The sequence below is a fragment of the Anas acuta genome, chromosome 1 (assembly GCF_963932015.1).
Source record: "Anas acuta chromosome 1, bAnaAcu1.1, whole genome shotgun sequence".
Classification (NCBI taxonomy): domain Eukaryota; kingdom Metazoa; phylum Chordata; class Aves; order Anseriformes; family Anatidae; genus Anas; species Anas acuta.
The window spans coordinates 184,140,846-184,153,502 of record NC_088979.1 but is presented as its reverse complement, the minus strand read 5'-3'; the positions used below and the strand labels follow the sequence as shown (position 1 = coordinate 184,153,502).

The window sequence follows — 12,657 nt, the reverse complement described above, 5'->3', positions numbered from 1 at the left end:
TGGAAGTGTGTTTGCCTAAGACAAAAAAAAAAAGTGAGCTTGATGTTAAAATTACTGAATAGTCTCTACATGTGGTTACAGTAGATAATGATAATCTATTTCTGTCCTTAAATTTCATGAAAGATCTAGTACAATTCCGAAATATTAATGTCTTATTTTCTCTGTGCTGTTCTAGGAAAATCAGAGTTTGAGGGAGGAGTTTGGTAGTTGTTACCACGTTAAACAAAAAAAAAAATTTAAAACATAACACGAATTGGAGTTGCTTTAACCTGTGTATGCTGAAAATATTTATGTTCACGTTTAATATATGCTTATCTTGATCATAGTTGATGAAACTGTGGCACTTAAGCAGAGAGCTGGTGAATTTTTCAATCCTGCTTTGAATGAGCAACAGAAACTGGCAGTGAAAAGGATAGTGAGTGGTGAATGTCGTCCAACGCCTTACATTCTCTTTGGGCCACCAGGAACTGGAAAAACAATAACGGTAGTCGAAGCTATTCTACAGGTAGACATAGATGACGATTGGGTCATCTCTAATAATTTCAGTGTTCTTAGAGTAGTTCTGTAAGTACCATCACATTTTTTTCCCAAACAAGAATTCATGAAATGCTCTTTTAAGCAATTTTCTTGAGCTACACAAAATAATGAAAGATTTTAATAGGAATTTTACAGAATTCCTGAATGACTTATTTTCAAGTCTTCCCATTTTTATATTTTTAAAGCTTTTGTGTCTAGTACCTGACTCACAATTCCAGTACTGCATAGTGCATTCCTGAAACACAGGTATACATCAACATGATAACCATGAAATACTTCTGCTGTTGGTACCCTTAGGTTATGATTGTCAAGACTAGTGTTCTTGAACTGCAGAAGTGTGGATGAGTATAACATGTGTTCAAAACTCATCTGGATTCTGTATTCAGTGGCACAACATGAGCACATTTTAGCTATTGCTGTATCTCCAAATTAACTTTACTTTATGTCCATCTTCTCGAATGTAGATACATTATACTTTACCAGATAGTCGGATCTTGGTTTGTGCTCCATCAAATGCTGCAACAGACCTGATCTGCTTGAGGCTACATCAAAGCAATCTCTTAAAACCAGGAGCTATGGTCCGAATCAGTGCTAGCTGCAGATCACCAGAGGTAAGTATTACAGGTAACTACCAGTTATTATTTCACTTCTAATATTTTATCTAAAACTACTGATTTATTAATGTAACTGTCAATGTTTAATAGACTGGTTAGGCTTGGTGGGTAGGATCCAAAGTAATAACTACTGTAGCCGTTCCAGAGGATGAACTGGAAAATGTGTATATGAAATATATCTTAAAATTTGGATCCCTAACATGAAGGAAATGCAAATATATTGCTTAAGCACGTTCATGAAGAATTCATCTCAGTTACAGGTCTAAATCTAAACGTTTTGTTCAGCTTCCAACATAGTTTTCAGTGCTTTTTCTTCAAATGAAAACATCGAGTAGCATTTTTGTTTTACAAAACACCTTTTTGTTTCTGCAGCAAATTGATGACATAGTGAAACCTTACTGCAAAGATGGCGAAGATATTTGGAAAGCATCTTGGTTCAGGATAATAATTACCACTTGTAGCAGTGCAGGAATGTTTTATCAAACAGCAGTAAGGTACTGTACTACAGACAGGAGTATTGCTGACGTAGCTGGAAATTACAAAATCTCAAGCCTTAGATTCCCTCTGTATTATAACTTCAGCTGTTTTAATGCAGTTTATTGCATGTACCTCTCTTCCTAAGTTGTCTTGCTGGCAAACCTCTTGTTTTTAGTAATGTTTCAGCTGAGACTTTCTCCACACACAGGAAGCTTAAGAAATATCTTGAATAAAAATAAAAAGTCTTGACGCAGTAGTTTTCCACCACCAGCAGTTGTATCCTTAGAAACCATATTGTATCTTACAGTCATGTTGGCTTAAAAGTGTTGTTGTAGGAGTTCACACTAAAAATTAGATTTTACTTAGTAAAGGTGACCTGATGAGAAAACTAGCTGTAAACAACCTCAATATAAAGTGCTATTAAGCAAAATCAGAGGAAACTATCTTTTTAAAAGAATGCGTTAAGTGTTTAACTGTCTTAAGAGTTGTTTGGTGGAAACAGGGCCTAGTGATTGTCTTTGCATAAACCAAGTGCGTTATTCTAATTACATAGCTGAGAGAATTTGAGAACAATGATTTTTTTTTCCAAGGTTTTTTTTTTTTTTTTTTTTTGAATCTTAGCCTTGCCCTGACTAATACTTTAAGATAAGCAGCGGTTGCATATATGATAGTATGGATGAGAAATCACAGATGAGGAATCAGTTAGCGAGTTGTTTCTTCTACCTTGTGTGTTTGAAATATTTTAATCTTTGTTGTATATGTGGAGGGGAGGTTCCTGGTGCACATGACAAGGAAGTTTACAGAGCTGCTGAGGTCAACCACAGGGTGGCAGAATGAACTAATCTGAAAAAAAAGCCCTCTTTTAAGTTCATGTTACTTAATTGTAGGCTTGGACACTTCACACATGTGATTTTGGATGAAGCTGGGCAAGCAAGTGAACCAGAGAGCCTGATTCCTATCGGGTTGATTTCAGAAGCTAATGGACAGGTAGGTCTCTTAGAGTCATCTTCTGAAAGGAAGTACAAGGTTTTTGCTTGCTGTTCTTATCGTTGTGAATGTTGTAGAATGCAAGCTGCCATTTTTTCATACTTCTGGGCCTAAACCTGTGCAAACAAATTAGAAGTCTGTGAGGAAAGCAGAGTACTTAAACACATCTTGCGTTTCTTGGAAGTGTGCATGTTACTGAAACTACATTTTCTAATAACTGTTATAATATAAGGTGTTTTTTTAATCTGTATATACAGATAGTTCTTGTTGGAGATCCAAAGCAGTTAGGACCTGTAATAAAATCAAAAATTGCATTGGCATTTGGATTAAATATGTCCTTGCTGGAACGACTGTTATCAAGGGATATGTATCTGAGAGATGAGGATGCTTTCAGTGCCTCTGGATCATATAATCCTTTGTTGGTGAGTAAAACCAAATTATTTTAGTTTATTTCTTGTGAAGAAGGAGAAGCTGTGGTTGCTGATGTTTCCTTACCACCTTGCTTTACTCCTTAATGCTTAGACTTAAAACTAACTCAAACAGTTGTTTTTCTAGGAAGACTTGATTATTTTGAATAAATACTCAGAATATCAAGGACGTTCAGCCTTCCAACCTCCTAAAGCCCTTTTTGGCTTAAAAACAGACAGCCCCTTCAGAGTTGGTCAAATGTAGTACACACAGCGTAATTCTAAATAACAGCTTAAAATTCCCTTCCATCTCCATTTTCCAAACTTACTCATAATTCTCCACAAATGGACAAGCTTGAACAAGTTATTTCAGGAAGGGAAAAAAAAAAAAAAACTTCCTATTTCCTTACCTCTTCTTCCTCTGAAGGATAGCTTTGGATATTTGTCACATAAGCATAAGAAAACAGTGTTTACAGGGTAGCTGGAAATAGCTGAATGTTCCATGACATAGAGAAATACTTAAACTATTCCTTTCATCTCTGAGCTGTAACTACACCTAGCAGCCCAATACATGAACTGGGGTATCAGAAGCAAATTACCATTAGTGAAATGTTTTTAGGACAGTTGGTGAACACGTTCTGGTGAGCATATGTCAGAATCAGGATCTGGCACCCCGTTGATATATCCTTGACCAGAGTAGCCCCTTAATGTCATTCCAAAGTATGGATTTGAGTTGAAGAGCCTCATAAGTAGATTTTTTACGACTCACCAGAACCATTACTTCTTACTCAACATTTGTTGAGTAAACACTTAAATTTAAACAAAATAAGCTCAGTCTCACTTTGTGGTCTTGCATAGCTCTGAAGGTTGAAAGGTAGAGAATGAAAAGCTGGGGACAAGGGCACTATTTGGGGCAGTAAGTTCTTGAATGAGGACAACTCTACACATGCATGTTGAACATGTCATTCATATATGGAGTACTAAAAACATCCTTTTTTGCCAGACTCTGTGTCAGTTTGACTAGTAGGGAACCAGTTCAGAGTGTCATTACAGTTTCCTAATGCTCTTGTATGGTGAAGTGCCTAAAGTCCGTTTCAAGTGTCAGAGGTAGCATTGCTAGGTAAGTAAGCACAAATGTTTCAGTGGCTTTAAGTTCTTGTCACAGGCTGAGATACAGGGCTAAAATGTAAACTTGATTTATTAAAGTGCCTTCTCATTCTTCTGGTACTATAGTCTGAAAAATTAAAACCAAAGGTGACGCAATAATTGTGTGGCCAGAGGAGGAAGTCTGATGGCAGACTTAAGTTGCTGGAGGGGACAGGGAGTGGGTGATATTTAGCTCTAGCTTTTAGGTTGGGTTCAGCCTAATGAAAAGTTACTTCAAACTTCCTCTTAAAAATCTGTTACAGCAAACTTCTGTTCTTGTGTTACGTATACAATGCTTAAGGCAAGCTGGCATGGTGAGAGAGCACAAAGTGAAGGCTTTAGTGCTCCTTGAGCTGGTTATTAATGGCTGGAATTGCTTCTTCGAGGCCATTCTTTCATTGAGAGACAAGTAAATTTTCCAAGGCCAGCTTCTGTTACCTGTTCTAATCGTCTGATGCTTTTTCTCTGCCCATCAGGGCTTCCTCCAAGAAGCAGGTTACATCTATGGAAACTCCAAGAAAAGAATCTGACTTGATTAAAAAAGGAAATGGGCTTGCAAATAGGATGCCTTAAACTGGAGAATGCCAATTTCATCTTTTGTGTAAATTTTATTCTTTCATTTGTTCTCCGCTCCCCTTAGAGGGAAAAGAGATGGTCCTTCTTAAGACTTTTTTATTTAGTATTTACTTACAGATCAAAATTACAATTTTTCCCTTTAATGCAGTTCTTTGGCAGCTTTAGAAAAGCTAAACACTACAGGATGGCAAGATACCTGTGTGGGAGCTGCTGCATGCTTTGAAGCTTGATGAATAGCTGCGTGTTTTGGTAACAGATTCGTATTTTTTTGGTCTCTGCAGATCACAAAGCTCATAAAGAACTACAGGTCACATTCTGCCTTGCTTGCTTTACCATCTAAACTGTTTTATCATAAAGAGCTGGAAGTTTGTGCAGACACTTCAGTAGTAACTTCTTTGTTGCATTGGGAGAAATTGCCCAGGAAGGGATTTCCATTAATTTTTCATGGAGTCAGGGTATGTAAAAAGTTCACGTAGTCAAGTATAAACAAAGGGGCCTCACAGAAGTTGTCTGATAATGTAGACAGTAAGTTTTATTCTTAAGAATGAATTTCAGAAAGGATATGAAAACAAGCTTTTTATAGGAAGTATGGCTTTTTGGTTTTGAAAAAAATACTTGTTCAGTACTTCATTGGGTTTTGATGAAACAACCACTGAAGGCAGATGTTTGCAAAGAACTTAAGCAGCTGCAAATTGCAGCGTCTTGTGGAGACATTTTAATACAAAAAATCAAGTTGGAAAATTGAGCAGCACAGAGCTACAGGCAGCTCCATTAGATTTAGATAACTTCTGATAAGAGTTTGCTGTATTAGAATGAATACCATCCCCTACAACTGGAAGATTATTAAAGATTAAGTTGGAGGGAGGAGGAGGAATAGTATATCAGGAAGAAAAGTTTTCTTTGGTCTTCCAAGAAGTGGTGAAGTAGCAAGTGGTATATCTACTGTTGGAGGTGCTTTTTGAACTCCTACACCTTGCAGAAAAGCAGGATAGCAGCTTGGTAACACCTGTCACCCTGAGTTGAGATTTGCATCCTTTGTCACATACACAAAGCACTGTCATCTGTAAATATACTATAAATCTAGCTTTTAAAAAAGGCATTAAGTGATGCTTTTTCGTTCATTGGAAAGGATTTATAGCAAAGAAGGGAATTTGTATATAACATATCACATCTATTTTTTGCATTTAGGATGTTTGAGCCTAATCTATTAAATACATATTAATTTCTGCACATTTTCTTCATCTGCTCGCTTTGCTTCCCCTAATCCAGGGCAATGAAACACGTGAAGGCCGCAGCCCCTCGTGGTTTAATCCAATTGAAGCAGTCCAAGTGATGCAGTACTGTTGCCACCTGGCTAAAAATGAAAGCACTGCAGTGTCTGTGACTGATATTGGAGTGATTACACCATATCGTAAACAGGTATCAGTAGTGTTCAAAAACTTCAGAGTTAGTCTATTTCATGTTGTGGTTTGTTAGAGCAGGAAGGCCTGTGTCAGAATGTCACTGTGTCATTACATAGCGTGTTATCAATCTTTAATGATGTTTGCATTGAACTGTAAACCTAGATAGCACTAATGGCATTCTGCTTTGCTTAGTTTCATAAATTAGGAAGTGATATGGAGAAATCTGCTTGTGGTTTCGGGGATCAAAGCAGGTATTTCAATTGTTGGGAGTAGAGAGCAAGTAAAGAACTTAATATCTGACAGCTGGAACAGGTACCTGATACCCTCACCGTGCACACTGAGGAGCGGAACAAAAGGGAAACGTAGCAAGTAGAGGGTATGTCACTTTGTTGTGACTTTGAGGAAAGTACAGGAATTGGGACTTAGCAGTCCAGCAGTCAGGCTCGAAGCTTGTACTGCTCTTTGAACACGTACAGAATGTTGGATGGCAACTTCAAGTCTGTTAAGTGCATGATGTCTGCTTTCATTTTTAAAATCTTTTATTTCCAGAGGATGCTCTGGACAGGTTGTGTTCAGTTTTTTTTTGATGTGCGCATCTCAGTCTTTGTGGTCATGCATGTGAGGGCTGGGGCAAACACTGTAAGGCATGTGGAGAAGACCAGCCTCCTTTTGAAGAACTCTGACTTGCAAATTAGAGTTGTCTGTGCTGATTCCACTGTTGAAGCATATGCACCCACCTGTATTTACAGTTACTACTTATTTTTCAAATACTTATATATGGTAGAGATGTGGCTGAACATCTTATATTAAAACCTGTGAAGTGTTCCAGGGAGTATGATTGTGTCCTTCATCTGCCTATGGTGCAAGGCATACTAATAATGTCTGCTTCAGGAAAGTCACTTTGTCTTGCAAGAATGCTGATGTGAAAAGAAGCACTGTAACCCTTGGCTTAGCCGTGGTTCATTTTTCACTTAATTTAGAGCACTTCAGCTGCAGTCTCCAAGCAGCTCTTTGCTGGTGGTCGTATGCTTATCCCAGACATACCAGCATTGTGGTGGAAAAGACTGCCTTGTACCCTCCAGAAGAGAGCAGGCACCTGTGGTCACGCCTTGCCTCTGCTTTTCACTCTGCATGGTGCAGCTGGCAAGCAGAGGGGGAGTCTCTGCACAGTCTTCTGGAGGGATGGAGGAAGCTGCTTGCCCTACCACACCTGTTTTAAGTCTTGGTTTTGGATACATTCCACACTGGAAGAAGGATTCCTATGGATAAACTCCTAAGATCTAAGTTGTTTTTCTCATTGAAATCTGGATTTATCAAAAAACTGTCCATTTCTGTACACATGGTGAAAGCATTTCACCTGCTGCGTCATGTAAGAAGTGTTAAACGTCTCAGAAAAAAGCTGCTGTTTCATTTTTAAATTTCACTAGTGGCTAATGGCTAACCTTGCTGCGAGCATTTCCTACAACCTGTCTGCATTAAGTTCCTTATTTTTGTGAGGTATGCTTTGGATTTGAAGTAATCCACTCTCAAATGTGAAAAATAAAAAATCTTTCAAATCTTTTTTTTTGTAGGTGGAAAAAATCAGATTTCTTCTGAGAAGCATTGATTTGTCAGATGTTAAAGTTGGCACGGTGGAAGAGTTTCAAGGGCAGGAGCACCTGGTTACCATCCTATCAACAGTATGTATTTTTGCTCTGGTCCTGTGTAGAATACTTATGTATTTTTAATTCTCTGGCTCCTTTGACATGGGGCTTAGGGAGGGAAGGGAAGGAGGAAGCTATATTTATTATCAGTAGTCTGTTGCAGCATTTGGGAAAAGTGCTTATTTTAAGCACATGTGAACAAGGTGCTGTCTGGGCTTTTTGAAGGAAACTTCAAACCTTTTTGGATGTTCACACGTAAGTTTGTTTTAGAGTTTCATGCAGATAATGTACCTTCAGTTAAGCATGTTTAGAGAAGATGCAAACTGGAAGCATTATAAGTATTAGAGAACTGAGTGAATCACAATGATTTACCACACTCCAGTCAACAGCCTGAAAACTCTGCAGCAGCTGAGACACCAGGCCTCAGAAGACTGAGGAGGAGCTCCACACACCAGTGTTTACCACCCCTTTGTTTTTGATTAGGTGCAGGTGTGTGCCAGTTCTTGCTCTAAATGCTAGATGTTCACTCCAGAGCGTATGCACACATCTTTGGTATGTGGATTCACATGAAAACCCCATAAGGAGAAAAAAAAAACATCAACTTCTTTGTCCTTTTTCTTCTCAGGCACAGAATTGTTGGATGGGGCTCTTGATAGTGGAGGTTTTTCTTGGTGCTTGTAAGGAGAATTCAGTGTGGAGTCAAGAAGTAGAAGCAGCAGCTGCTATAAGCAGTTAGGTGATCAATCTTGACGCGTTTTGCAGATGCCTTTATACAGGAATGTGTGATACCGATCCTTTATGTTCTGAGCTAACATCCAAGTATGCTCTGGTGAAGATGTTGTACATACATGCTGAACTGCTGGCCAGGAGTAAGAAGCTGTGCTGAGTCAGCAGAGAAGGTGGTTGGGAAACTTGAGAGAAAAGCTAACCTGACACTGAACATCCCAGTGATAGCAGTTTAGGGCGTGTGATTGTGTTTTGAGGTTTTAGACTTTTTTCTGGTGGGTATTACAGGCCCATGCAGACCTTTACAGACCTTTATCTCTGCAGTGTGAAGCTGGGTTCAGAATGCAGTCTGTGTGCTTGCTTTTGGTCCAAATGGTAGGATGTTTTTGGAGCAGTAAGTCTTAAAGTAAAAGATCTAACTCTGAAATGTGGAGTTCTTGAGGTATTTGTTACCTGGGATCCTTCAGAACTGTTCAAGAATGTGCACTATTACAGGCTGTGCCCCTGTGAGTCTAGGTAATGGCACAGAGGACAGACTGGTCAAAGGAGGCAATGCAGGCCAGGAATGTGTGGCTGAAGATACACTGGACTACTTCTAACAGCAGTGCATAGGATTTCTAAGAGAGAGGACAAAATAGCTATTAAAACAACCAAAGACCTGGAAAACAGGATGACTGGGGAGGAAAAGGAGGGAAGAAATCTGTTTGGGTGAGGGATTGTCTTGTGGCTTGGAGGAGGTATTTGGGGGTTTGCTTGCTTGTTTTTTTCCTAAGGGCAGCAGAACCATGCTTACTCTTCTTCACACTTTATCGTGTCGTGGCTTTTTACTCCAGCATAGTAACTATCTTAAAATAGTTGTAGGTATGTACTGTGCTCCTACTTACACAAACTCATTATTAGTGATGGAAAATCACTTTATCAAATATGAGTTCAAATATTGATTGAAATAAAGGTGAAAACTTGATGAGAAATCATTACAAAGCACATTAGTTGCTTCAGTGGCATTTTCCTCTAGGCTACAGCAAAGCTCACTGACGAGACACTCTGAAATATCATTGAGCTGTAGAACTTAGAAAACCAGTAACTACCATTTCTTCTACTGAAAAGATTTAAAAAAAAAATGGTGTTTTTCAGGATGTAATGTTAGTATTTTGCATTTCAAATTACAGTGGGTATTCATGATCCTAAAATAAAGCTAATATGCCATTCTTCCGAAATTGCTAAAGTTGTGTTCAGGGACTATAGGAGAAGAGACCTCTGGGAAAATCCATCATGGGAAATGTGGTTATGAAGCTAGCTTGTGCATTGCTCACACTGACCTGTGGTTTGTTGCGGTGAGCAAATCATATGTTGCTCATCATAGTTACACTATGGCTAGGGAAGTTGGTTTCTCATTATTCCAATTCTGAAATTAATTTCTAGGTGCGATCTCATGAAGGCATGTTTATGGAAGAGAAATACTATTTGGGCTTTCTCTCTAACCCAAAGCGATTTAATGTAGCAATTACTAGAGCAAAAGCTTTGCTGATCGTTGTGGGAAATCCTCATGTTCTTGTGAAAGTAAGTGTTTGTTTGTTTGCTTTTATCTTTGATTTGCATGTGGTATTTGCCATGATAAATAACTAATCTATGGGGTTATCTGATATGAGAGAACATCTTTTATGTTCATAGTTGGTGTGCTGTCTTCAGTCTGCATTTAGGATTACCTCAGCTCCAGAGGTAAGGGTGGACAGTTCAGGCACCTGTACAGTAGACTCCCAAGCACTTCTTAATATCTGATAAAACAGAAGAAAAGCAGTATTCCAGAAAACAAGCTGAATAGAAAGCTTAGTCTCCCCACACCTATATGCAACAAATGTAACAGTGCAGCTCTCAGTATCTTTCTCGAATGTTATTCCACACCTGCACTGTTTGCCTTCTTCTGTTCCTGGAAGAGGTCCAGTTAAATCTCCTGCATTCGTGTGCTATGCTAGTTTGTTTGAAAATTCATTACACACAGTAGCGTGATTTATGTTAAACATTAATCTTTCCTTGTAGGATCCCTGTTTTTGTGCACTGCTGGAGTACAGCTTAATGAACAAAGCTTATGTAGGTTGTGACCTGCCTTCTGAGCTGGAATGCCTGCACCAGTGAGTGTTGCTTTAAAAATATCATAGATTGCTTTATACCATTTGAAAGATGACATGTAAAAACCTCTGCTACAATATATTAAGATTTGATTTTTGCAATATTAAGTACAGTAAACATAACATGTAACACTATTTTCCCTCACTCTGTAAGAAAAGTCTGAGCATTAAGTACAGGGTATTGCTGACTTTGGTATTTTGCATACCCCCAAATGAGGCATCATGTATTTAGGGAACATAAGGGGAACTTCGGTGAGATTGTGGTTCTGCAGGGGGAAGTATTTATGGTGGCTCTACTATAGTCAAAGAAATTTGTTTGAAAGATTGGTTTAAACATGTATTACATCTTGCTAGAAGGGAAGTTCTAGAAGAAAAATTTTATTAAAATCATTATTTATGTAAAGGTAATAAAAATTAATTTCTCATATTTCCTTTAATTGACAGATGTGAGTGATTTTTCCAGTGTTGAAGATGCATTCAGTCCTCTTCTGATTTTGAAGCTAAGAATGCTTAACAGAAATCCATTCCTGAGTGAATCCAACACCTTTTGGCCTCAGGGAAAGGCACATGTTCTGAAATTCTGTGAAGTTTATCCAAGAGACACTTGTAGTACTTCTAAAGAGTGTAAAGAGTGGCAATCAGTCTGCTTTTTTTTTTGGAGGGGGAAAAAAAGTGTATAGCTTTATGCTTCTGTTTAGAAGTGTAGACAAGTCCTGCAAGCTTCAGAAGATACTGATGAATTATGTTAATTCTTTCTTATTCTGTTTTTTTTTTTTTTTTTGAGTTTCTCAGTGTTCTCAGACTTCTGTAATGACTTCTGAGACTGGTCTGTCCCAAGAACATGTATGTCTTGTAATCTTGTTACAGGAGCGTTACAGTAATATATCCGCACAGTGAACTTGAATGATGCATGATTCATTCCAGTTAACTGATGCTGAATATCTTAAGCCAAGCAGGCTTAAAAGTCCTACTTGCTGGTCTAACAACTTGGAGTTCATACAGGGTTCTCCTGTTTCTTTACTGCAGTCCAGATATCTGCTGTGGTATATGTCAGAATGTGTCAGATGACGGATTTAAAAAGGAGGAGGTGGGGTGAAAACTGTTCTGTGTTTCTGCAAACACACTGTAGAATAAAACATTGTATTTTACTTCAACAAAATGAAAAATAATTGGCTGATGGCTTAGCAGTAATCTTGCAGTCACCTTATTTGTGTGCTGTGCTGTTCCCTTAAACTGAATATTATTCTCTTGTTCTCTCCTTGTTAACTAAGTCTCACCGTACAACGCTGTAGAAATAATAGTGAAGTAGTATGTGCGCTTATGATGTACCAGATCTTACAACCACTACTCAGCCCTACTGCTGCTTACACCTATTGTCAAGTGTGCTCATGCTCTCCTTGAGGAAGAGATTTATTAATTCCTTGCTTTACCAAGAAATGGTAGAGGCCAGAGTGCTGCAACCATTTCTTGAAGAGCAAGATGGAGGTGCATTAAGTCAGAGAGCACAGGAATACCTTGACATTTTTCCCTCCTTGCCCTGTATTAGAGATTGATGGGTTACAAAAAGCAAGAGGTAGTCTGAGCCGTTCATGAGCCGTTAAGAGTTGAAAAATCCTTCAAAAGACCAGTCAAGATACTGCAAAATCCCAGAGGTTTTCTTAAAATTTAAGCATGTAGTATTCAACTGTGTACTCATCAGGTTGTTCTGGTTTTCTCAATATGTTTCAAAAAGTAATTAAGATTTGAGAAGTACGTTCTGTTGTGGCTGTTGCAGCCTTACAAGTAGTCCAGAGTTAAAACTCTGTGCTGTGGCTTTCTTTGTTTTTGAAAGAGATACTTAAACCTGTAGGTGGCTGCATTTAGACCTCAAATAAATAAATAAATAAATAAAAAGCATGTTATTTAATGGCATTTTAGAATATGAAGGCTTTATCAGTCATAGCCTCTCCTATTGCTCATTCTAGTCTTTTGCTGTTTTCAACCTTTTAAAGTTCTGATTTAATGGAATTGCTGTC

At 38.3% G+C, this 12,657-nt stretch overlaps 1 protein-coding gene across 5 annotated transcripts in view; it reads left to right on the top strand.

The window, feature by feature from the left end:
• MOV10L1 (Mov10 like RNA helicase 1) overlaps nt 1-12,449 on the top strand; it is a 38,356-nt gene extending 25,907 nt beyond the window's left edge. For 4 of the 5 annotated variants that reach the window (XM_068669664.1, XM_068669663.1, XM_068669666.1 and 1 more), the window contains 11 exons: nt 327-505; nt 1,002-1,148; nt 1,524-1,645; nt 2,516-2,615; nt 2,873-3,037; nt 5,026-5,199; nt 6,014-6,163; nt 7,719-7,826; nt 9,939-10,076; nt 10,554-10,645; nt 11,087-12,449. In XM_068669664.1, coding sequence (XP_068525765.1) covers nt 327-505; nt 1,002-1,148; nt 1,524-1,645; nt 2,516-2,615; nt 2,873-3,037; nt 5,026-5,199; nt 6,014-6,163; nt 7,719-7,826; nt 9,939-10,076; nt 10,554-10,645; nt 11,087-11,096 — 1,385 coding nt within the window. In that variant the 3' untranslated portion in view covers nt 11,097-12,449. The remainder of the gene's footprint in view (nt 1-326; nt 506-1,001; nt 1,149-1,523; nt 1,646-2,515; nt 2,616-2,872; nt 3,038-5,025; nt 5,200-6,013; nt 6,164-7,718; nt 7,827-9,938; nt 10,077-10,553; nt 10,646-11,086) is intronic. The other variant, XM_068669667.1, reaches the window with a different exon arrangement.
• Nucleotides 12,450-12,657: the final 208 nt, after the last annotated feature.